The sequence below is a fragment of the Brachyistius frenatus genome, unplaced genomic scaffold (genome assembly GCF_029030835.1).
Source record: "Brachyistius frenatus isolate BFR_SWC_R1_liver_20210118 unplaced genomic scaffold, ASM2903083v1 Contig_5, whole genome shotgun sequence".
Lineage (NCBI taxonomy): Eukaryota > Metazoa > Chordata > Actinopteri > Embiotocidae > Brachyistius > Brachyistius frenatus.
In genome coordinates, this window is record NW_027210604.1 from 7,815,276 (window position 1) to 7,840,553 (window position 25,278).

General features: G+C 43.1%; 1 protein-coding gene across 3 annotated transcripts; it reads left to right on the plus strand.

Annotated features, from left to right (window-relative positions):
* On the plus strand, positions 1-24,278 carry stard13a (StAR related lipid transfer domain containing 13a). 3 transcript variants are annotated; one of them, XM_069720304.1, is made up of 14 exons: positions 1-482; positions 11,384-11,455; positions 12,596-12,677; positions 14,085-14,148; positions 14,580-15,895; positions 16,897-17,067; positions 18,082-18,241; positions 18,394-18,592; positions 19,037-19,250; positions 19,762-19,876; positions 20,408-20,659; positions 21,023-21,240; positions 21,846-22,022; positions 22,130-24,278. In XM_069720304.1, exons 1-14 carry the CDS (start codon positions 338-340, stop codon positions 22,245-22,247), a joined length of 3,303 nt encoding a protein of 1,100 aa, XP_069576405.1. In that variant the 5' UTR covers positions 1-337; the 3' UTR covers positions 22,248-24,278. The 3 variants fall into 3 exon arrangements, with proteins under 3 accessions (XP_069576405.1, XP_069576413.1, XP_069576421.1); XM_069720312.1 differs by having other exon boundaries at positions 1-461; XM_069720320.1 differs by lacking the exon at positions 1-482 and adding an exon at positions 9,162-9,955.
* The last annotated feature ends 1,000 nt before the right edge of the window (positions 24,279-25,278 follow it).

Consider the following 25,278-nt stretch of genomic DNA (forward strand, 5'->3'; position numbering starts at 1 on the left):
GTTATGTTGATTCCTGCACCTACAAACGACTGTTGATGGGTCAGTCAGGGGGCAGACGAGGGCAGAAATGCTGGATCGGTGATCGGCGTATCTTTTACGGGGTCAAATCCTGTCAGTAGGACCTCATCCGCCTCCGCTGGTGCAGGGAAGGTGACGCAGCCCGAGAGGAGCCGTATAGGCTAAACCAGGTGAAGCGGTGACGACTATTGCGGCAGCCAGACGCAGCAGCCGGAGCGCGCTGTCCGAGCCGGGGCTATTTGCTGTGGAATAAGGGCGCTGGAGAATAATCTCGTGTTGAGGTTTTCAGTCGGGGAAATATGCGTCCGGCTGCACCGCAATGACAACCCATCGAAAGTCTGCCAAGCTACAGCTGCGGCGGTCGATCAGTGAGCAGCTGCGGGACTCCACGTCCAAGGCTTGGGATCTGCTGTGGAGAAATGTCCGGGAGAGACGGCTTGCAGGTCAGAGAGCCAAAAATGGAAGTGAGACTTATTTTAATGCGCAGAATGCAGTACAGTATACCCTCATAGATAAACTGGATAGGCCGAACAGCAACATGAGTAATGAACTGCTACCGTGAGACAGCCATAGTTAAAAAAAAAAAAAAATTAAACATCTCATTCTGAAAATGGATTTCTGACTACATATTTGTCTGTCTCGCTGTTGGAGGTCATCATTTTCTAAATAATTTGATTTATCTCTACATAGCCTTGGCCATTTCGCCCAATAATATGAGAAGGATATCGAAGACCAAAGTTTATCTTAGTCTATGCTGCATATAGCCTCATATTCCTCTAGCGTCATGCGCAGCGCGCCCTGATTATTTTGGGAAGGTCATTGTCAAATTTAGTGCTGAAAACAGCAGAGGCATGTACTGTGGACAAGGAGTCCAGCAGGGGTTTCAGATGCCAATCATTCAGTGTTTGTTGTTCAAATCCGGGTACTGGTTTACTTAACTATTTTATTTATTTATTTATTTGTGATGTTAACAATTTGGATTTCGGGTTTCATAATCTAAATATCAATATGGAGTCAGATTTGCGCGCCAATGCGCCAGGTTTGGAGGGTCAGTCGGTTTGCCGTGTATTTACTGTGGCCTGGATGCATAGAGTTACTGTAGACGTATCTCTCTTCCTCAGCTGTGCGTCAGAGAGAGGAAAAGGAGAAAAGTGCTGAGAAGGGGGAGAGCTGCAGCTGTGTCTTCGGGTTTAATGTAATTACCGAGATGTGCGCCTCTTAAGCAAATTAAACGAACATTCCCACATTCACAACGACTCAAACCACCACAGACCACGATATCGGTGCAAGCCAATGTGCCTGTCAGGCGTATTCAAGTGCAGAGTTGTGATGGATTACATGCGTGACCAGCAAACGGCCACTGAGGCGTTGTTAAAGATCATAATCAACATGCACGAGAGAAAATAATGATGACTGCTGCTTTCATGATTTTTCATACACAAATAATGAGAGGAATATCAGTCAAATAGAGCATCAGAGAACACCTGCTGCCCCAGTAATCCTTTCCCTCCTTATTTCTCACTCAGTCCATCCTGCCTTCCAGCCAGAACCCAAAAGCCCCCCAAACCCACCGCCCATCCTCCTCCTGTTTCCACCACTACCCCTCCTCCTCCATCTCATCCTACTGCTTAACCCATCAGCTCAAAGGCATACAGTTCACATCTGTCTGGATCAGATTTGGAGATGGGGAATCCTTAAAATGTGCACATCTGGCCTTACAGTTATTCTGGAATTTGGCAGTGCTTTTTCCACTCTATGAATTAGTCAGGACAGTGGAATATCACGAGAGTCAAACGTTGGTCAAAAGCTTTACACATAAAATGTTTTTCGTTTATTTGTGGCTGTTTTGAACAGGACAACTATGAATGAGCCAGAGTTTCCAGACAAAACTGATTTTATTTTGATGTCCCAACACCAGAAAATCGAATTCAATAGCAAATACACAGGTGCAAAAACACACAAAAACGTCATTTACAAAATATATATATATATATATATATATGCAGTCCAAATATAACCTCGATATAGCATCAGTGAAGCTGCGGATGCAAAAAAAAAAGGCCATATTTGCGGCTGTAATCATAGTTTTGATACATTAATGAACAGATCTCTATTTGAATGCAGAAATGGGGGCTAAATCATCATTAGCCAGTAGCTGATGGGTTCTGAGATTGGTCCTGAACTGACTGAATGTTAAAGTGAATTTAATTGTGTTCATGGTCTCTCTCAATCATCTGTGTGATTGTGTGAAAACTGAGAGCGCACAACAACACCTGGATTTGGTTGTATTTCCACAGATCTTTGAGTTAGCGGGTGAGGGTCGAGTCTCCCCTTGCGTGTGAGATTTGCGGGTCTTCGTGCCCTTGGTGTGTGTGTGTGTGTGTGTGTGTGTGTTTGTTTGTTTGTTTGTTTGTTATTGCAGATAAAGGGATTTACTCATACACAAAGCTTTATCTTAAGTAATCTCTTTCAAACTGGGCATTATTCTCACTGTACTGGATACTGTGCAGTCAGTTTGCCACCTCAGGCTCCTGGAACTGTCTCTCCCTGCTGTAATGAAAATGCTATTAGCTGTGAGTAAAACTAAATGAATACATAGTTGAATTATATCCAGGTATTGAATGTCTCAGGGCTTCCTGGTGTTCAAAGTGAATGTCTTGTTAGTGACTCTGAATCCATTTAAAGATAATCAGCAGCCTCTTTTTTACCTGAATACATCATCTCAAGGCTCTATTAATTAACAACATCACAATAGTCAAGATGCAGCTGCATGTCTTTGATACAAAATTAAGAGATGTGCGCTTATTTTAACTTTTCAGTTTTATGACTGATTTTAAAATTGAATTTATATTTTTGTAACTTTTTTTTTGCCCCAAGTCACACTTTACATTTGTATCTCGTCTGAGGTCATGTGGAGCCTCAGATGCTCTCGGGCACAGAGTCTTCTGGGTTTAAGTCCATAGGTTAAAGATTAATGGTGACTTATTTTTTACAGTCAGAGTCCTGAAGTTTGGAAAAACACTGACTGAGAATTTCAGAGTGTTTACATTAGTATCATTCTTTAAGCCACTTAAACCCCCATAAAGGGCTGAAAAGGACACATTCAAATCTGTAATCTCACCTATGTTACTGTATGTTGGGTAGTATTCGGTGATTTAGTTTATGTTTTACATCCTATATTAGAGGCAAATGTTTGGGTCATGATAAGATCGTGATAGACACAAACTTAACAGTTCAACTGTTTCCCTTTGACAACACACATGCATACATTATTTGATTCATCTTCACTATCACATTAGTGCAGCTGATTCTTCAGTCTCTTCTGTAGCGTGAGCAGTTTCTGTCCGGTCTCGGCCTGCCGTAACTGAGAGAGAAAGATAGACATTATATGACTGACTGCTTACTACAGCCTCGCCCCAAAGCCAGTCCAGTTACACCACATCTTTTTCGCTCACTATTACATTACTATACAAGTCTCCTGTGCCTTGGACCAGTTGGAAAGCGTTCTCCGTGTGCCACACAGTGTTTTAGGTTTATTTTCCTTCCTCAGTTCATCTCGAGTAACATGAAAAGCCATTTCTTCAGAGAAAAAGTGTGAAGTTTAGTTGTGATAATATTCTCCCAGATATCCTCAAGAGGGCAGTGTTATCAAATCCAATCACAGATTTTATGTTTTACAACTTTCAGGTGTGTGTGTGTGTGTGTGTGTGTGTGTGTGTGTGTGACTGCTGACCTTAAATCGACTTTGCTATTACCTACTCTCTTATCCCCTGCCTATTATCCCCCCCCCCCCCCACACTCTAAAATGAATTTAAATGACCGCCTATATCCCCAAGTCCTGGTAAATCGCTATTCTGAAAAAGTGGGTCAAAGTATGACTTCTCTCCTCCTTCCTCCACTCGCTGCACTCTAACTTGGTTATTTTATAGCGACATTCAGTCGCACATTTCAGACATCCGTATTGCTCACTACGACTTCTTTCTGACAGATTTCTTTGGACGTATTGCTATCCGGGAGGCCGAGCAGGGAATGTGGGGGATGTTTGTATCTGTGCTGGATCAGTTATGTTGAATGTCATGTGGTTTGAACTTGATGATGTGGATTCAGAGAACATTTCTCAATGGCATTACAGTCCAACTCAGCACCAATAACAATAGCTTTGCTCCTACACACATTCCTCAGCGCTCTCTCACACACCCACATGCTCTCCATTGTTCTGCCCCTTCCCATTTGGGATATGGCTGTCGAGATTGTCTTTTTTTTTTTCCCAGGCCTATGCCCACTCTGATCACATCAACCATCACAGATATGCCCTTCTCACACAGACCTATTCACATACACCTGGGGCATGTACCAAATTGTGTCTTTGGCAGAGCTTCAGGAAGCGGGGCAGTGGTCCCTGAGCGCTCCGGCCATTGGCTGCTGGTCATATGACCACAGGAAAGACTTTGTGGAAGCAACAGTTTATGAGTTTGTCTTCCTCCCGACTCAATTTCAGCCGAGAGGTTGGACTGTATGTGTGCGCGGGGAGGCGAAGGTCTGTCATCCGAGTCAGGTGCTGTGATGAAGCCTCTGTGTTTGTTCGAATGCGGTGAGTTGGAGGGAGGAGGCGACCGGGCGTGGAGCTGATTTGGCTTCCAGTGAGGGCATGTTAGAGGCAGGAATTCACAAGGAGTGCTCACACGACAGCTCATCAGGGAGAGAGTGAAGAAGACTCAGAGGTTAGTTGGATGTTATGTTATGTTATGGAGGCTGTGGACAGCACTATGACCGGCATGGAGGATGTGGATGCTGCAGTGAGTGCAGACACCGTGGCCACCTCAGCACACTGTGAAGGTGCAGACAGAGCAATTTATACAGGGAGTGAGGAGACCGTAAACAACAATGTGGACGGTGCAAATGCAGCAGGAACTGCCAAAGATGAAGATGTTACCGGCGGTGTAGTTATTGGAAATGTTACACACACAACGAGGGACGACGTAGAGAGTGCTGACACTATCTGCACCGAGGACAGCGCGGACAGTGCCGATCTCACAGACAGTATGAATATGGACATTATGGACAGCATGGATCAAAGTGCCAAGGGCGACAGTAATGACTGCGAGAATGACGGTGACAGCACCAGTGAGAGAACCTGTCTGGAAGCCATGACACCTGACGGGAAGGACTACTACCTGAGGCTGGGGGACACCCCTCGACGGCGCTCAGCCCTGCGTCTCTCACGCATCATAGCCCGCCAGCAGCTGCTGCGGAGGCTGGCAAAAGGTAGACACAGAGAGCGTTGTGGCAAAGTAATAATGAGTTCATCAGTTATTTTTGGAATTCAGCGAGAAGTTTGATTTCTGATGGATTTTATAACATTTGTGATCTGAATTTTAGGATGAGTTTGATGAATCTCTCAGGGAAATGAGACATTATGTACTTTTAATTAGTTTATGGAATTTTTCCACATTTTTTAAAAGAGGGTGAGGAAACATTTGATTTTTGTAGCCTGGGTCATGTGAATTTCCCTCTCGCTTGCTTTTCTCCTCTGGATGAACTCGTCAGATAAAATACGGGATTGAAGCCTGCTGTCTTCCTTGTTTACATGTATTTGATCTGTTCCACAGAGTTTAACACCACTATGTATAGGCATGACTTTTAGCAGGTACGCTTCTTCCCTGCTTTTTAATAATCCTTTATTGTCAAGAGCACACGCACTTTAGATCACGAGTACTCCGACTTCTTTCTGGATGTATCAGACGAACATATGGAGCCACTTCTTCTCCAAAGATGTCTTTCATATGTAAATCTAATAGAAGTCATAACAAACCCTTCAGGCCTTTTGTGTTATTGTTTTTATCTGTGTTCCTCCTAAGCAACTGGTTACTTCCTCAACTTCCTGTCACATGACTCATGCTTCCCAGGGAGTAAACCGAACATCCATCGGAACAATGTTGGGTACTTGCTGCTGTTATGTGAGTTCGTTGTAGAAGAGGAGTTCTTCTTCTTTATACTTTAAGGGGCTTCCAGGTGCATTGTTGGTACTCTTACGACACATCAGCCAGTGTGTTTGCGTTACTTCTTGTTCCTGTGACACATGTACGTTCTAAAGAAGGAGCACAAACGTGTTAAGTCTTGTGTTAGGTGTCACCCCCACCCCCTCCCCCCCGATGATAAATACAAAAAAAAGTGACACACAGTATGTTTGAAGGAGAAAAAAGAAGATATGACAGGAATGAGGATGCAAGTTTATGCCTGTGCTGGTTGATGGTATGACTTCTTTAACTTTCACTCCTGACGTCTTTTGTACACAATATTCTCTTCTCACCCCTTTCAAAGAACACACACACACACACACACACACACACACACACACACACACACACACACACACACACACACACACACACACACACACACACACACACACACACACACACACACACACACACACACACACACAAACAAACACGCTCCCGCCACTCCTGTTGCATTCCTCTCCTCAGCTGCTGGTAGACTGCGAGACAGCCTGAAATAAAAAAAAAAAAAGAACTCAGTGACCTAACCAAACCGAAATCTGAATCTGATACTCCTTGAAAGCAATATTTTTTGTATTCATATTTCTAAGTATAATTAGATTTATAAATACACATGACTTATGCTCAATCGTTGCTGGCAAAAGGGATTAGAGATGACATGTACAAACGGACACCTTGCACCCCCTCTCATGGAACCACAGCCTGAAGCCATTGAATAATCTGATTTGATTTAAATGCACTGCTTTAACACCCTCTGCTGGAGAAAAAGCATCACAACCAAACCCACAACTTGTTGACTCTCAGTCCTCTTGTCTCATCCTATCTCGTCCTATTAATCCAATCTGTTCACACTCGCCATAACCTCAGTGCTTTTAATCATTATGGTCAGCTGCTAACTCACAGCTGTCCTTCCATTCCTGTATTGTATACCCCGGGGCGGTCCGCACTTTACAGCCCTCAGTCAGAGAGGCATGGCAGACTGTGCCCGGACCTGCACCGATTTCATGCCAGTATTGATTCTGTCTTACAGTACATTCCTGAGGGCTCGACATCATCGCAGATGAACCACACGAGGCAGGACAGACATGTTCCTCCTCAACGTCTCTCCCTCCCTTCCTTCCTCCCTCCCTCTTTCTCTCTCCCATCCCTCCTCCTCTGTCTTCTGCACTGCTTTTTTTGACCTTTAAACATTAAGGACTAAGTGCTTTTGCATATGTGGGAATTTGGCTGCTTGCCAGGGTGTGTGTGTGTGTGTGTGTGTGTGTGTGTGTGTGTGTGTGTGTGTGTGTGTGTGTGTAGTGTTCTATCCTTTTATCTGTGCTGTTTATCTCTTGCAGTTATTAATCTGATTTTAACCAAAGGGATCTCTCTTAATAAACAACATTTAAATAGAACTTTGTATATGATAAACTAAATGCTCTTTAGCTCCTCTCTCTCTTACTGCTCATTATCCATCAGTGTGCCTCGCTCTAACAATTATCCCAGCTGAGTCCCACTGACATGTTCAGCCCAGGAACTTCCTGCTGCTGTTCTTAGCTCACATGCCGCTGTGGACGCATGGGAAATTCAGGGCAGGAAATGATGTCACTCAAGGCAGTTCAGGGTCCTTGAGACCCAGCAGTAGGCAGACACCGTGAAAAGGTTCTCCAAAAGTCAAGTTTACTTGCGTCGGATAAAAGGCAGGAAATGAAAGGTAGAAGGAAGAAAGGCAAACTTTCATTAAACAAAAAGGATGTGGGGACATTGGGGTGCTTGTCTTATGTGTGTTACATAACATTGCTGGCACCCTAGTTATGTAAGGAATTACCTTACAACCCCTTTGTCCCACACATAGGCACCCACATTCACACAGCAACATACAGTCAAAGACGCACGCACACACACACACACACACACACACACACACACACACACACACACACACACACACACACACACACACACACACACACACACACACACACCATCTGTCCACATTCTCTGCTGTTGTTCTTGCTTGCCGCATGTTGTCATATATTCCCCACAGCAGGAATCTAGTGACATGAAATAGACTGGAGGAAAAGCACAGTGGGCAGCTTGGATTAGCTCTGTCTGACTGTGTGCATTGAGGTGTTTAGTGTCCCACCAATAACATGTTTGTGTACTAATTAATCTCTTGATTAAATTCTGCGCTTATGAAAAGAAGTGCTTTGTTCCCACGCTGACAGGAGCTTTGCCACTTGTCTCTGTGCACAAACAAAAAGGCGCATTGCCAATTACACATGCACTAACACTGTAATGAATAATGCCATTTTGTGCTTTTTAACCCCTTCCATCCCGGAGGACTCTGTAAGAAAGAACAGGTCGTTTCTGTTCTGTTAAAAAGACAACTGGAGCCATTTTTTTGAAGGTTGCCAAGCGTGACACATTCAGTGAAGAGGCCGCCTTTTACTGCTGTGGCAAAAATGTATGTAGCCTTTTTTGTGCTTCATTTCTGTTGCTTCAAATTTGCTTGAGTTCCCGTCAAGCCCTTTTAGAACAGGTTCAATACCATCAGAGTTTACAGACACTAACTTTTTTACTCTCTAATTTAAAGTTTTTATAGGCAGTTAAAAATGTGTTTTTCAAAAATACCTGTATATCTATGTGCTGTCACTTTTAGCAAACATTATTCATGCAGCAATATTTAAAGGACTCAAATAAACGACAGCACCAGTGTTCATTAAAATGATGGAACATGTCAATTGTGCATCACTGCTGTTGTCTTAATTTGTTAATGGACAACAATGCAGGTCTGAGACTTAAAGGACAATGCAAGATTTCCTGTTTCCTTTCCTCCACTCTCTCTGCACAGTTTTTCTTTTACCTAGTTTCTATAAAAGAGTCAATCATTCTTAAAATCCCACATTCAGTGAGTAAACGGCTGGTGTGGTATGTCCTCCTCCCTGTGGTTTTCCCACAGGGTCTGTCTATCTCATCTGCCTTCCCCACCCCAGCTGTCTGACTGTCTCATCGTTTTTGCATTCTCTGACTCACTGGAGGCAACATCTGGATTGTTCTAAATGTCTGTGCTCGTGTGTGTAATGCATTTGTGTGTGTGCACACTGCATTCTCCCACACATTGTTCTGGTTTGTTACAGTGAGGCAGAGGTCAAAGTCTCCTTGCTCGCCAGCCACTAAGTTGAGCTGACGTGAAGTTAGCGCCCAGTTGTCAGTCTGCAACCTCGGGGTCCGGCTGATGCAAACGCCAGCAGAAATTAGACATTTCCTCCGTGGACGTGATGGAGCAACAGTGGTTCTGGTTAATGACAAAGATGTGCAGCTTCATGTAGGGGCAAAGTGGGAGAAAGGATGAGGAGGGTTCAGTGAAAGAAGCAAAGGAGACTGATGGACGAAGGAAAGTGTGCGAGGGAGTATTTTTGTTTCGAGAAAGATTGTGAGGGGGAGAATATAATACAGGTTAAGAGCAAGAAAAGTGTACAGAGGCAAAGCGGAGGTGAGAAAAGAGAGGAATTTCTTATTTCAGTAAACTTAAAGACCAAGTGAAAGAAATAAGGAGAAGATGACATGTAGGTGAAGAAAGAAAATAACACAATTAATAAGAAAGAAAGAAACTAAACAAGTGTGACAAGAAGAATTCTTCATGAAGCAGGGAGAGCTGTAAAAATAGAGAGATATTGTATGTGTAGATGAAAGTGCGAGAGAGGAGGTTGAGAAGAAAATTAGAGGGAATAGAAAACCTGCATGGGGCAGGCTGGAAGAGGGAGGCAGAGTTGTAAACAGAAGGGCTGGAGAGGCAGCAAGGAGGAAAGTACAGAATCGTTGCCACTTGATAGAAAGTAGCGGATGGATGTGCCACGGGATGGAGAGGAAACTCCAGTCTGAGCAAAGGAGAGAGACATAGAAGCATGTCACTGCCCGCACCATGAGAGCTTCGAGTAAGTTTTTTAAATTTCTCACCCCGCGAGCTTCTCACTGGAATTTCTCTCTCTCCAGTCTATTTTCAGAGAGAATAGTTTTCATGATCTACCCTCGCATTGCTTCACATGTGATTTAGCGAGAGGAGTTATGCAGAGAATGCTGGGAGAGGGATGTAATTGCTGGATTGTGGTGACAGGATCATTTCCTCTGACCGTTCTCATCTCTGATGGTGAAGACGGAGGCTTTTTTTTATTGCCCCGCTGAACTTTATCCTCTCCGTTTCTGTGGTGTCTTTCCCATTTGGTGCCAGCACCTCTGAATGAGTGAAGGAGACAAGTGAGAGTGAATGAGTGGGGCCATGACAGAGGTATGAGACAAGATCAGTGACTGTGGAGTGACACAGGAACAAAACTGCTGCTGTAGCAGTGACATTATTACATTATAATAACTTTGTGTGGAGGTTTATATTAATGTGAACTCTTACACTTGTCATTTAGCATTTCTTTTATTCACATTTTGTCCTGTAATGGCCTTTCCATCCTTTACTATGTACAGTTTATGTAATTAGTTTAGTCTTTTAAATTATTTTTTTTTACATATACCTGCATTTGTGCATAATGTCTTGGTGTGTCTTTTACACTGCTGGTAAAAGCCAAGTCATTCAAATGTCTTCGTCAGCACAAAGAACGGCTGCAGAGCGGTTTTAATAAGTGTCTGCTCATAAAGAAAACACACACACACACGTGCACATTTTAGAGCTGCCAGTTTAGCCGTGTGTGCAATACATATGCTAGTGGAAAAAAGTAGTAAAACAAATGCCTGTAAAACGTCTCGTGGTGCTGGCAGCAGCACCTAATGGGGTGCGGTGCCATGTGTAAGGCCCGCTGCATTTATGCATTAACAGCTGAAATCTGACTATCAGTGTTTACGTGAGTGGATACCATTCGTAAGTTTGGTACATCATGCTAAACTGGGTTTCCTTTTTGGTCTCAAGACAACGTGCGGCCTTCTCGGGCTCATGTCCAGCTTTTCTGATCTCATCATTCCAGCAAATTCCCAGAGAAAAATTTGATTCTCTAAGAGGGGCTTCCCCAACTAAAAATACTGATGAATAATACAATGTGATGCTCTCTATACCTGTCTTTGATTTGATTTGTGTGTGTTTATATTTTTGCATTAAATAATTAGGACTATCAGGATGGGATATTTTTCCACTGTAATTCTCAGAGGAAAATTCCCATAATTATGGACGCTCTTAGAAATATTTTGCAAAATCATAAAAACTTTTTTAAACTAGATGTTTTTTCATCCCTCTAAATCACATTTATGTCTCATAGTAATGGTAATGTATAGAACATGTTCTCATACAAAGGAATAAATGCCCCAAAAAAACTGTATGATCAACATGTTAATCTGCCAATACAAATTTTTTTTTTGCTTTGCAGAGATTGAGGCTAAGGAGGCTTGTGATTGGCTTAGAGCAGCGGGATTTCCACAGTACGCCCAACTCTATGAAGGTAACACTCAAACACACACACACACACACACACACACACACACACACACACACACACACACACACACACACACACACACACACACACACACACACACACACACACACACACACACACACACAGTAGCCGAAGTCCAGCTTCAAACCGCAGCTGCCTTGTTTCACACAAAGACCTCCTCCTTCAAATGTCTCCTTTTGTTTACTCCCTTGTTACTTTTCTCTCTTCCTTATTTTTCCATAATCTCTGTTTCCCTCTCTCTCTCTTTTTCTACCATCCCTTCTTCTCCATCGTCTTCTAGGCTGCTGCAATCTATTTCTAGTCTTCAGTTCCTGTCCAGAGGGAGGGGTCATGGGAAAGGCCTTGTTATCACTGCTGGGACTCTCAGAGCTTTTCTTTCTCTCTTTTCTTTTCCACCTTTCTCCTTGTATCCTGGCCTCAGCTCACCCACCACTGTTTCTTCCAGTCACCTGCCCATCAAAGCCCGTCATTTGTCAATTTCTTTCTTTCTTTTTTGCCTTTCATCCATTCTTTCCTCCTTCCTTCTTTCTTACACCCTCCCACCTCTTTGGAAAACCTACAGGCGTTTATTTATGATGATCATCGGGTCTCATACAGTTGAGGCACAAACAGGAAATGGCCCCAGTAATCTAAGAAGTAGCTCTTAAAATCCAGCAGTCCTCCGTTTAGCAGCGCACACATACTCAAACACACACACACACACTCTTGCCTCTCTGAGAAATGCTGTGAGCTCCAGTAATGTCGGGTTGTGGATGCCGGGCTCTGGGACTCTGCGGTTGCTCCTGGGGCGCACATGATGCCTGCAGCCTGCCACCGCACACAAAGACTCGCTTAAATAAAACGCTCCAGTCATTTTAGTGTCGGCATTGTGTGGGATTCAAGTTATTTTGGGGGTTGAAAGTGTGTGTGTGTGCGTGCGTGCGTGCGTGCGTGCGTGCGTGCGTGCGTGCGTGCGTGCGTGCTTTCGGCAAGCTTAAGATCCAAATGACAAGTGCTAACAGTGGCAGCAGCAGCTGTGCCATACTTCACAGACTTCATTAACAGTTAACCAGCATGGAAAACTGCTGTCTCCTGTCGTCTGTCAGTCATTAACCAACAAACCTCATTCTCTCTTGCTCACAGATTCCCTGTTTCCAATTGATATTTCCTCCGTGAAAAGGGACCACGACTTTTTGGACCGGGATCTTGTGGAGCCTCTGTGTCGGTACGGACACATACGTATTTTACACTTACACACACATGCACGGCTCGTTTCTCATTCACTTCATCCCCCATCTGACAACAGTAAAATCACAGATTCCTTTTCTAGTCCTCCTGTGTCAGTACTCCAACTTGTCCCTGTGGTGATAACCGCTACTCATTAGATGTCTGACCCCGACCCCTAATGAACTCCCCATCCACGCCCAGACACCCAGGGCTTTGATCTGGTCACTTCCCATCCCCTCTGCCATGCTCTGATCTCCCATTCAAAGAGGAGAGACCCTCAGGGGGCAAAATAGGGGTGTGTGAATGGGTGAGGGTGTGGGGGAAGGAGTGAGGGGATGCCAGTTTATACCAGCAGATGGCTTTGAGTGTGTTATAAGTCTCTCTGCACACCTCTATGATCTCTCGTTTTTACATACCCTTTTCCTTTTTCATTGAATTTTTCCTTGCTTGCTTCAGCATATATTCTCCCTCTCAATCCCCCCTATCTTTCTTTGCTGTTCCCTCCTCCCGTCTCTCCAAGGTCTATGGCGGAGGAGGGTGTGGTAATTACAGCATTAGTGATTCCTGACAGCTACATTGCGAGAAAATACACATCAGATCCCCTGAGAACTGTGTCAAGAGCTATAAAACACACTCGTAATGTGCTGTCTAAATTTTAAATTACAAAGTCAAGCTTGCAATGATACATACAAAGTTGTTGGTATTTTTGTGGCAGATATGTAGCAACAAGCAATCTTTTATCTGCCTAATTGATGGTACAGAGAAAGTTAACAGTGAACAAAGGAGGATTTCCTACTGTGTTGTTAAAGGGTTGCAATCTCTGAAAGGGCAGAGGTCATGAGCCCCAAAACATCTTTTTAGTGAACCCATGTTGAAAAGGCACCAACACAAACACCGCCCTCCTAACAAGCCGCTCTTCACATCCCTGAATTCAGAAGGTGGAGACGGTGGGTGGGGAAGCAGGCTCTCCTCAGGAGGGCGGACGGTGGGGGGGAAACGGGTGGCAGATGAAGAGAGGAAGGAGAAAAGTGAAGGGAGGAGCTGCATGTGTTTCAGGGGGAGAGGCACTTACCAAGGATGAGGATCAGCTCCAGAGGAGTGATGCCAGGGAGGGAAAGGAAGGAAGAAAGATGAAAGGAGGGAGGAAGTGTGGACGAGAAGCATATAGACAGAGTGCAATGAGAAGAGTCAGGAGAGAAGATCAAAGAAGGAAATGAAGAGGCATGTCTGAGAGTGATCAGAGTCAGGAAGAAATGGAGAAAGTGGTAGTGAAAGGTAAGATAAGAGGGTGAAAGTGAGCAGGGTTACATTGCAGGAGGAAAGCTGAAATAGACAACATCAGACAAAACATATCCAGTCTATCAGCTTTAGCATGGGACTGTGTGTGTGTGTATGTGTGTTTCAGACGTCTAAACACTCTGAACAAGTGTGCCTCCATGAAACTGGATGTCAGCCACCCCAAGAAGAAAGTAAGTCAATACTTTTTTTTTTTTTAATCTGTTTTTGTTTTAATTATACAAGAATACAGAACATTTAGCTAAGTTTCAGAAATTAGCACGTTTCTGTAGAAGATTTTGGGGCTTGGTTTTTGCTCATCACTTCCTATATGCAACCACAATGTGTGGATCTGGTCCTCTTCCAGGGAAACTCGAGTGTCTTTAAGTACCTTTAAGTGCAGCATTTGTTGCTTTCAGTCAACGTACTGAAACTTAGTTTGAGTTTAACTCAAAGCAGTGCTTATGATGATGATTTCCATTGAAGAGACTTTCATTGCACGACAGTGTTCTTGATTTTTCTCAAGACACTTAAAACTAAAAGTGAAACTTAAAATCAATCAAACATGATCTATTGCAGTTTTTGAAAATATTAGAGCTGTAATAGTTCCCATGTCCCTCCGCAGAGTGATGACTCTGATGAAGATGACCCGCTGGCGATCAGTAAACGGTGGACGTTCGAGTGGAGCAGCCGACGCTGGTCTCGTCTACAAGACTTTCTCTTGGACAGCACTAATGAGAGCAGCCCAACAGGTCAGGGGGAGGGTCTGCACAGCACAGTGAGCAGCGAGAGTGTGCTGACAGACCTGAGCGAGCAGGAGATCACAGAGATCTCCTCGCTCCACAGTGAGGACTCCACCTCTGCCATGCCTGACTCCCTATCTATGGCATCCCTCTCTGCTTCCTATCAGCCACCCAGGGAACTTCCACACTACAACTCCCTGCCAATCAAGAGCAGCCGCCATGGCCAAGGAGGGCGGAGTAAAGCCAAAGAGTTTTTGCGTCGAATGGAAATCATGCGCACTTGGGGGCCGTCGACGAGGCGGAAAAGCTCAAGTCACAGGCCACCGCTGGTCATCAGTGGGCCAGTGTTGCAGGGGGAGGAGCCTCAGGCACTGCAGATGCTCCAGTGTACTCCCATCAGCCAATTAGAGCACAGACCTAAACACAACTACCAAACTGATGATGATGATACTTGCTGCGACTCCCTTAGCAAGGATTGTAAAGACCAGTCCACATTAAGTGTGAGCCCCATCGATGAGACCGTGGTGCCCAGTGCGAAGGAGCCTGAGTGTACAAAACCCCGCACTGCCAGCAAGAGAAGCAGCATGTATCTGGAGGATATGGAGCTGCCTTCTCAGGGTAAGAGGACTGAAGGTCAGAGCCAGTTTGGCAGAAACCAGTTCCACTCATATGAAAACCTCCTCATTCACATCCCCAAAGACCATAAACCAGGCACCTTTCCAAAAGCCCTGTCCATAGAGAGCCTGGTACCGTCCCCCAGTGACAGGAACAATGGTCCACAGACACAAAGCTCTCCACCTGACAATGACCTGGGTCAACCTTGGTCCAGTAAACCTTTGTCCAAACCCCCCTGTCCTGGAGCTCCACGGGGCAGCAGGGTGAGTGTCTATGACAACGTGCCGGGCTCCCACCTGTACGCCAGCACGGGAGACCTGCTCGATTTGGAGAAAGAGGACAACCTGTTCCCTCACCTTGATGACATCATTCAGCACGTCAGCGGTTTGCAGCAAATCGTGGACCACTGGAGCCGCAGTGTGCTGCCTGAGGGGGAAACAGGAGAGGGGGGCGAGGAAGGGGAGGGCAGGAACACTCCCAGTGAGGGTGAGAGAGATGGCGTCTCCTTAAACGACACCGATTCGACAGGGACCAGTCGGGAGAGGCGGGACTCTGGAGTCGGTGCCTCCCTGACAAGACCACGGTGAGTAGCAGCTCAGGCATTTAAAGGATCATTTTGGTTTATAACACCTCAGGTTTCTTTTTTTTTTTATATGGTTTTTGGCCCTAATTTTTATTGGTTCCACAGTAATCGCTGAGATCTTGGAAAATGCCGACACCACTGCAATGAAGCCCAACAAAAAACAAGTAGTCAGTCACGCAGGTTGTAAAGCAGCATACAACTTAACCTGATCATCTAGTTCACTTTGTTTATAGGTAAAACCAAAAGTGAGGGCAACCAACATATAAGTAGTAATCAATCAATGCAGAGGAAAACTGTGGGGAACCTGTAAGTCGATCCATAAACTGTAGTGCATGTTAAAAGATAGGTTTAACAATAGTTAGGTGCCCAAAAGAACAGTGAAAATGGTTGGCTGTAATAATTTCTTTTGTTCATACCAGCCATTGAGAGATCCATCTCGTCTTTCAGTGTACATAATGGGGGAAAAGAAACACTCCAGGTTGATCTCATGTTTGAACGAGGCTGCAGCAGTCTGTAGTCTGCGAGTACTTTCCAAAGTTACAGTCTTTTATTCCCCTCTGTGTTTCCTCCAGCTGCAGTGAAAAGTTTTGAAATGTTTTGAAGATATGCATCTGATTCGTCTAGAGTGAAATTGATTTCAACAAACCCCTTCAGGCCCAGTATGAAAATTATAAATAACTCCAGCAAACAATTGTATTCATAAAGTCCCACAATTTATTTTTAAAGACTGACTTATAATTGCGAACTTGTCCTTTAACAACAACATGAGTAATAGTTTTTCTGTCCGACTTCATGTTCTCCGCAAAACAAATCTGTCTGACCTGGAACTTTGTTAAAGTGACTGTTGTTTCCTCCACTTTTGGATTTTAATTATAATGTTATTCTTAAAAGCAAGTTCCCCAAAACTATAATAATAAGACCCAAAATAAACTAGACTTACATTTACATCGACTGAATCACCGTCTCTTCATTGTATACTGGTATTTTCTCCCCCATCCCAGTCTACGGTGGCCCAGTTTCAGAACCTCTGATCATCTCAACCAGCCAGCGTCTTCCCTGCAGATCAGCAGCCAGTCGGCCGGCCAGCTCAGCCTGCTGCAGAAGTTTTCTTTGCTCCGCCTCACCGCCATCATGGAGAAATACTCAATGTCGAATAAACATGGCTGGACATGGTGGGAATACACACTTCTCACACTCGCATTAATATTATTCAACCCATAGGTTTCTCTCTTCTTCTCCATTGTGTGGCTATTACCCTGTATTTTATTCAGTCATTATAATTTGAAGAATTCGGAAGATGGAATATCCAAACCAGTGTCTGACCAAACCACGTAATACACCCTTTAGCCTACTACAGCATACTGAGTGAGTGTCACATTTTGCCTCGTGTGTTAAAAAAAAACACCTGGTTAATTATTAAAAAATAAATCCATGTCAATTTCTCGCACTTAAACCCCGGGCTCCTGGGTGTGATCCGTCCAACCACGCCTAACATACCTCCTTTGGACTTTAGCACTTTTGTAGTTCATCAAATGACCTCCGTCACTTCGACACGGGTCATATGTACGTGTACTTTTTAAGCCTCGGTGAGGCAAAACGTCGCACTGACATGGTATCTTCTAGTGGACTGACAAGTGTATTACCTGCTTTGGCGTCACAGACATGGAAAGTGTCTGAAACAATTTCGTTAACCTCTGGATCAGACCTCTCTCATCTTTGTACATTTTCCCGCTATATTTTTAAATACAAACAAATTAACCAACTATTTTCCGGGTTGTTATTACCTTATTTTTCCCAATGTTCTATGCCAACTCGGTGAGAAACAACTGTGCTATGGCCTCGTTTTTACTGCTGCCTTCACCTCAACAGTAGAGCTGAAACAGCAGGACCATATGCACAATCAACACCTTCATGTTTTAAATACCGTAACATCACTGGGTCTATGCTTGCGCCAATGTTGGAAAAAAGGGCTTCGATTCTCAGCTGCACTCCACACACAATCAGTCTCCGTGACCCGCAAACACAAACAGGTTCTTATGTTGTTAATGGCCAGTTATATTCATTTTTATTATCCCCAAGAGGGAAATTGTGTTGACCAGCATCTACATGAAGAGAGAGATAATGAAGGCACAGACCACTCTTTCTCCCACGCACTTCCCTAATTGTTTTCTGTGTATTGCTCCCAGGTCCGTGCCCAAGTTTATGAAGCGCATGAAGGTGCCAGACTACAAAGAGAAGAGTGTGTTTGGTGTTCCTCTCATCGTCCATGTCCAGCGCTGTGGTTTTCCACTCCCTCTGTGTTTACAACAGGCCCTCAGCCACCTCAGAACACATTGTCTGGACCAGGTTAGAAAACAAGACTGGATCACAGTCTGTACATTTCCTTCTCATGGTGGTTAGTTTCAATTTCAGACACGAGGCAGCTGACACACAGCTAATAGTTTATTTTCCATCCTTCATCCCTGGCTCCGCCCTTCCCTCCGCTGTTCTCCACTCAGGTGGGATTGTTCCGCAAGTCCGGCGTGAAGTCTCGCATTCAGGCTTTGAGGCAGCAGTGTGAGCTGTCCCCCGATTCTGTGAGCTATGAGGACCAGTCGGCGTACGACGTGGCCGACATGGTCAAGCAGTTCTTCAGAGACTTGCCTGAGCCTCTGCTAACAAGCAAGCTGGGTGAAACCTTCCTGCATATTTATCAGTGTAAGTCGACTCAGAGGATGTGAGCGTACATGGTTTTGATTGTCTAGCTCGCCTCGGTGAGAATACAAACAAACAAACAAATTTTGTGTGAGCTGTTTGTTCTTTTATTCAGGGTTTCAAATGATCACATATTTTCACAGGTAGTCTTGATTGATGTTGCCAGTCATTTTCTAGCTGTGTTCATGCAGAAAGTACACAACAAACAAAAGAGCAGCGATAATGTCTCACTGACATGAAATGACTGTTTGATACTTTTCATTTTTATCTGTTATGTGCTCAATCTACAGAACATTGTTCATCATGTTCAAAATCATTAAATATATCAATACATCAGACAAATTCAGCCAGATATATTGTATTAAATGTAGCTTTTAACTACTTCCTATTTAGGACCATTACTGTATCATTTGACCCATCATTCCTCCTCATTACTTTTCTCTTCAGACGTCCCAAATGAGCAGAAGCTGCAGGCTGTCAGAGCAGCCATTTTGCTGATGCCAGATGAAAACAGGGAGGTTCTGCAGACGTTGCTCTACTTCCTGCGTGATGTCACTTCCTTGGTGGAGGAGAACCAGATGACGCCGATGAACCTGGCCGTCTGTCTGGGACCGTCGCTCTTCCACCTCAGCATGCTGAAGAACGAGGCGCTGTCACCGAGGTGCGCATTAAACCCCAACAAGCAATGCAAAGGAGGAAAAAAAATTGCTTTTCATCACGTGAAATAAATTATAATATAGATTTTTCGCCGCATTATCTGTTACTCTTCTTTTTCTTTAACATTTTTATAAATTCATTACAATTTAAATAAAGGTGAATACTTCTTAAGCTTGAAGAAAAAAATATCTGGGTTTCACAGATGCAGAACAGTGTCTTCTTAGATCTGCTAAATAGCTTCAACCTTGTTTTTTTTTGTGCTGTTAATGATGTGTTTTGTTTGTCTTGAAATTATTTTAATATATATATATGTGACCAGATATAGCACTGTTTGTAACAGCAGCTGTATCAGTAAAACCACTTACTACCGCTGTCATGTGTTTCACTCTGATGTTGTTTTGTTTTTATACATAAGAGTTCGGTTCCATACAGGTCTTCTGTATGTATGGTAACTAACTTATGAAGTTCTTGTGTGTTTACACATTGCATATTCTGTGTAATCTCTATTCCTAAAGGTCAATCCAGAGGAAGTACACTACAGGCCGTCCTGATCAGAAAGACCTGAATGAGAACCTGGCCGCCACCCAGGGCCTGGCACACATGATCACTGAGTGCCAGCATCTCTTTCAGGTCAGGATCAAATACAACAGTATTCATAATAAGAAATAATGCATGACTTCATCTTTATGTATGACATCAACAGACTATCATGAAGCGGACTGATGTCTCCCCTGCTGCGTCGTTATTTTTCAAGGCAACGTTATTATTGTGTTTAATTAAAGCTAATTTCTAAAACGGCATATCATCATTACTTTGAGACCTTGAGTCAGTGTGTACAATATGTACTGCTGCTGTCAGGGACTAAGAAAAACTCGATTACTTAGGATTTTTTTTAGATTATTTTGTTGTGAACAATATAAGGTGACCAGTGAGGGAGTAGAGGTAGAAAATACTGCATATTAGAATGTTGTCCTATACTTCAAACTACAATATTTGTACCAGCAGGAGCTCGGATGAAGTACTTTAAAATATCTGTGATCTCAATGCACATATGGCAACCAGTGAATCTGCTTTACTGCAAAGTCTATTTCCTGCTTTAGACATGGTAATATTTAGCCCTGTGCTGAACGCTGTGATGCACATTCTCTGGCTGTTCCCCAGATCCCAGAGGAAATGGTGACCCAGTCTCGCAACTCCTACATGGAGGCTGAGCTGTTGGTGCCCCCACTGGACGAGCTCTGCAAGGCTAATGAGGAAGAAGTGGATGAGGAAGAGGAAGAAGAGGATGAAGAAGGGTCCTATCACACACACCTAGAACGGCTGATCCAGAACCTGCTGAAAGAGGCCAAAGATAGGAGCAAAGGCTGGGTGTCCCGCTCAACTACTGACCACACAGAGCTGGCATTTAAAAAGGTGTGTTGTCATTGAATTTCTGGAATACCGTGGGATGTTTAGAGAGTCAGGAAGAAAAGGAGAGAAAACAGGCAATATTAGAGTCTTTCTAAATATATGACACCAGATCAGAGCTACTGAATATGTAGGTTAACACACACATTACAATAAACATTGGCAGTTTTTAAGTCCTCCACAGAAAGTTCAGTTTTAGTGTTTTAACACTAGAAGTTGTGTGAGCTGAAAATACAATACTGCTCTGTATTAATTTCTGTGCATATAGATCCATATACACATACAAACTTGTGCAATTTAGAAAAATCATTTTAGCTGCTCTTTTGCACACGCATACGATTTTACTCCCATGTTGTGTTTGTGTCTAAGGTGGGAGATGGTAACCCTCTAAGGCGGTGGCGAGTGAGTGTTGAGGTGTCAGCAACTCCCACTGAGGTGCTGCAGCGGCTGCTGAGAGAGCGTCCGCTGTGGCAGACTGAACTGCAGCAGGAGAAGGTTCTGGAGACGCTGGACAAACAGACGGACGTGTATCAGTACTCCTGCTGCAGCATGGCACCTCAACCCAGCTGTGACTATGTGGTACTAAGGTGAGGGTTACTTCATTTAATTTCCATATTTTGTTTGTTTAGAAGTTGTTGTCTAGAGAATTTTGTATTCTTTAACTACATGGCATTTTAGGTTGCTGTATGCAAACACTGACGGATATAGAAAAAGAACAAACAGCTATATTCCTCACACTTTTATTTTGATCGCTGCTAAACACCTGCTCAAAACGTTCCCTAAAATATGGGAACATTTCTCAAAAACCAAACTGTATAAAATGTAGAGCTGCAACAGTTAGTTGTTAGTTAGTAAAGGAAGAACATGTATTAATTAAGTATTATTTTCACAGGAAAACATCATATATGATGGTTGCAGTGTCTAACTTATGAGAATTTGCTGCTTTAGTTGGTCTTGGCAAAAAAAAGAAAATTAATGACATCATCTTGTGCTCCTGGACATTATGGTGGACATTTTTTGCTGCTTTCTGATATGTAATAGACCAACAATCTACTGAAAAAAACATAATCTGCAGATAAGACAATATGAAGCTGTTTGTTAGTTTTAATATACCAAACAATATGCCACCTTCACACATTAAATGCCTGACTAAAATCACTGCTTTTCTCCTTTTGTCTCTCTGCCCGCTCAGATCGTGGCGTACAGACCTATGTAAAGGCTCCTGCGCACTGGTGTTTGTATCTGTTGAACACGACGACAGCCCACGCATGGGAGCAGTGAGGGGGGTTGTTCTGGAGTCACAGTACCTCCTCGAGCCCTGTGGGACAGGGAGGACCAGGCTCACACATATCTCCAGAGTGGACCTCAGGTGTGGGCGGACTTTAAGTGTTTTCATATTAACAGTTTCTTCTTTTTTTTTTTTTTTTTATCACCAATGCAACCATAAATGTGTGTTATGTGCTATTCTTGTTACAGGGGAAGATCTCCAGAATGGTACAACAAGGCCTTTGGTCACCTGTGTGTTAATGAAGCCCACAGGATCCGCTCCTCTTTTCTCCCTTTAGATCAGATGAGCCCTGAGGCCAAGATCTGAACCCCAAAGGGCAGGCTTTATCTTGGGTGATACTGCCACAGCAGCTGGGCCTGAGAACCGGTGACCCAGCAGGCTAAATTATCCAGGCAGAGGACTTTTTAGTGTCTTTTCATGATGCTGAGCCACAGTGAGCTTTACTCTCCCATACTGTACTGAGTTCACCCACACAGAAGGAAGGAGTACTCTTCGTCATTTTGTCAGGTGTCTTTAAACAACATATCAACACTTATTTATATCATAGATTATAATTTTCCGAGCCATATTTTAAACCACATAACTAGTGTTGGTTTCCAGTGCAGAATGTGAAGCAAGTAATTTGAGTTCTGTTTGACTACCCAGCGATGTTTCATGTAATTGGCTTGTAACAATGTGCATTATTGGAAGGCCGAAAACATAAAGTAGTTTTAGTATTTATTATTCTGCTTTATTCTTCCAAATCCTCATCCAATCAAATATCTTGCAAAACAAAGGTCAATTAAAACAGGTAGAACTAGCAGGCATGATCATGAGATGGTTACTTAAGTGGTTGGGTTTATGGTTAATCTGCAATACCTTAATTTTATAGCACTTTAACTGCTTTTTTAAGAGTACACACCTGCAAATTAATCCTAAATATGATTGATATTGTAGTATGTACAATCAACAAATACATAAAAGTTGCTCATAATTAAAGTACAAGAAATATTGACAATTTTGAGAAATCGATCTTAACTCCATCTCTTTCATGACCTACCAATAACAAATTTATTTGAAAATATGCACAACATTTAACATCAGCTACATTATAGAACATCACAGGCAAGTTTAGAAAAACAAAGTCACACAAACAACACCGACATCTAATGATCAAATCCCATCCCCAATTATGAACCAATTAATCTATTTGCTAACGAATGCAAACTGGACCGCTATGATCTACATCGGCTTTTTTGCTCCCTTTGTTAATCTGACATGTCCACATATATAGTATGCATTTATTATAAAGCATTCTACACATACTGTGAAGATGCAAAAACTTCTGTGTTCTAAAAAAAATATTACAACCAGTATAATATGGATACATGTCAGCATTGTGTGGTGAAAAGTGCACAAGTTTCAGGAAAAATGAGTACATGAGGGATCTGAATCACAAAAAGGGGAAACACTCATCGGGTCCATAAATGTGCTTTGTATACATTGTGTTAGATATCATTGTTTAATTTAGTTCTCTGTCACTCTTTTCAGTGTTAATCTTATCTAAATAAAATGCCATTTTAAAGTTATTATTTTCATTATATCTATGTATATGATATTAATTGTTACTTTTTTGCTGTCATGTTATAATATGTCTAAGACATGTGACCATTTCACTGCTTCTGGGAAGCATGTTTAAGTTGTTGTGTGTGTGTGTGCGTGGTCGTGCCCATGTATGTGCATTTTAAACATATGTACAGCCTGTATTGTAAATATCTGCAACGCTTTCTGTGCCAGCAGATCCAACATCATACTTTTTCAGGGTCTTCCTATCATATTGATATGCTGAAATGTGAACTTTCCACACACCATCCTACTAAAGCAATAGCAGATTAGAGCTTGCCCTGCCATGGCGCCGCCTTGGCTGTTTTTGTTTTGGCTGTGGGCAGTGTTGCTATGGTGTTGCTATGATATAATATCTCGACAGTGCCACCGTAAACCTGCGTGGATGCCTTTTGCTGGGGAACAGTGTGGTGTGTGTGTGTGCGCGTGTGTGTGCGCGTGTGTGTGCGTGTGTGTGTGTGTGCGTGCGTGTGTGTGTGTGTGTAAATATGTGTGTGTGAGAGAGACAAAAAGGCAGACAAAGAGTGAATGACTCTGACGTGAGCGCTCAACTGTGTGTGGAGAAGCTCCAAACCTAGCTGAGTAGCTAGGGTGATGCACCAGGGTGATATATGCTTGGTTATTTCTGACAAAGTGACAGAAAACAGAACAATTGTTTCTAAAAAAAAAAAAAAAAAAGAGAGAGAATAATAAAATCCAAAAGTTCAACACAAATTGTCTTTTTTTGAGGTTTTTGAGTCTAATGTTAAATGTTTCGCAATGCAAAGTATATTAGCATGAATTACTGTAAATATATCATCTCATGTTATATGTCCTTGTGTCCATTGAGTGGTGCTGTTGCCCCTCTGGAGTCTATAAATCCTAAAAGTATGCCACAGAAAATATTTTTAGATAACAGACTGAATGAAGAGTCGTCAGTGCATCATGGGGGTTCTCCCTGAGGACTTTTTCACTCCTCTCTCTTGTGTCCTTTCAAGTAATGGATGGACACTAAAACACCAATGCTCAGATCAATACTCAATCACATTTACCTACTTAGCCGTGTTAGATGGGGGACTCTCGCAGAGGACAATGAAGGTGTCTGAATACAGACGCTGCTCTCCCCAGCCTTCCATTTGAGACAATGTGTCTGTTAGACAACACAGAAACATTACTTTTAACTTCTACCTCATTTAACATCTCAGTGGTTTTATCTAGAAAGTAGGGCACGCAGAAACAGCTCCTGAATGTCAATGATCCTCCGCACAGTGGGTGTACTACTCCATGGGCTCTGACAAATGAGGAAGATCATGCTGCAAATTGCTCTATAAAAAGAAATTCAACTGACAAGGTGAATCAAGCATTTATTTTTCCATAAAGGCACATTATAACAGATTTTTCTCATGCACTCAGAGATCTAAGAAAATGTTGACTATGAAGATATGGACCATGCAAAAGTAAGACAATTTGACATGGTGGCTCTATATGTGAAGATGAAATGCAGACAGATTGATAACATCATCAATGTTCTTCCACACAGGATGACCCCGCAAAAGGATTTGATTGAGGGTGACCTCTTCTGGAGAAAACAGGAAGTGCATCTCCAGCTATTATATATCCATGAAATCTGTCATCTCGGTAACATTTTTAAGTTGTTGACTGTTTGTCCACATGTCCACAGTTTATCAGCTTAGTTTGATCATGTTAGGATATAGGTGCCTCGCCATGCAGAAATATAGGCTAAGACCCATGTTGC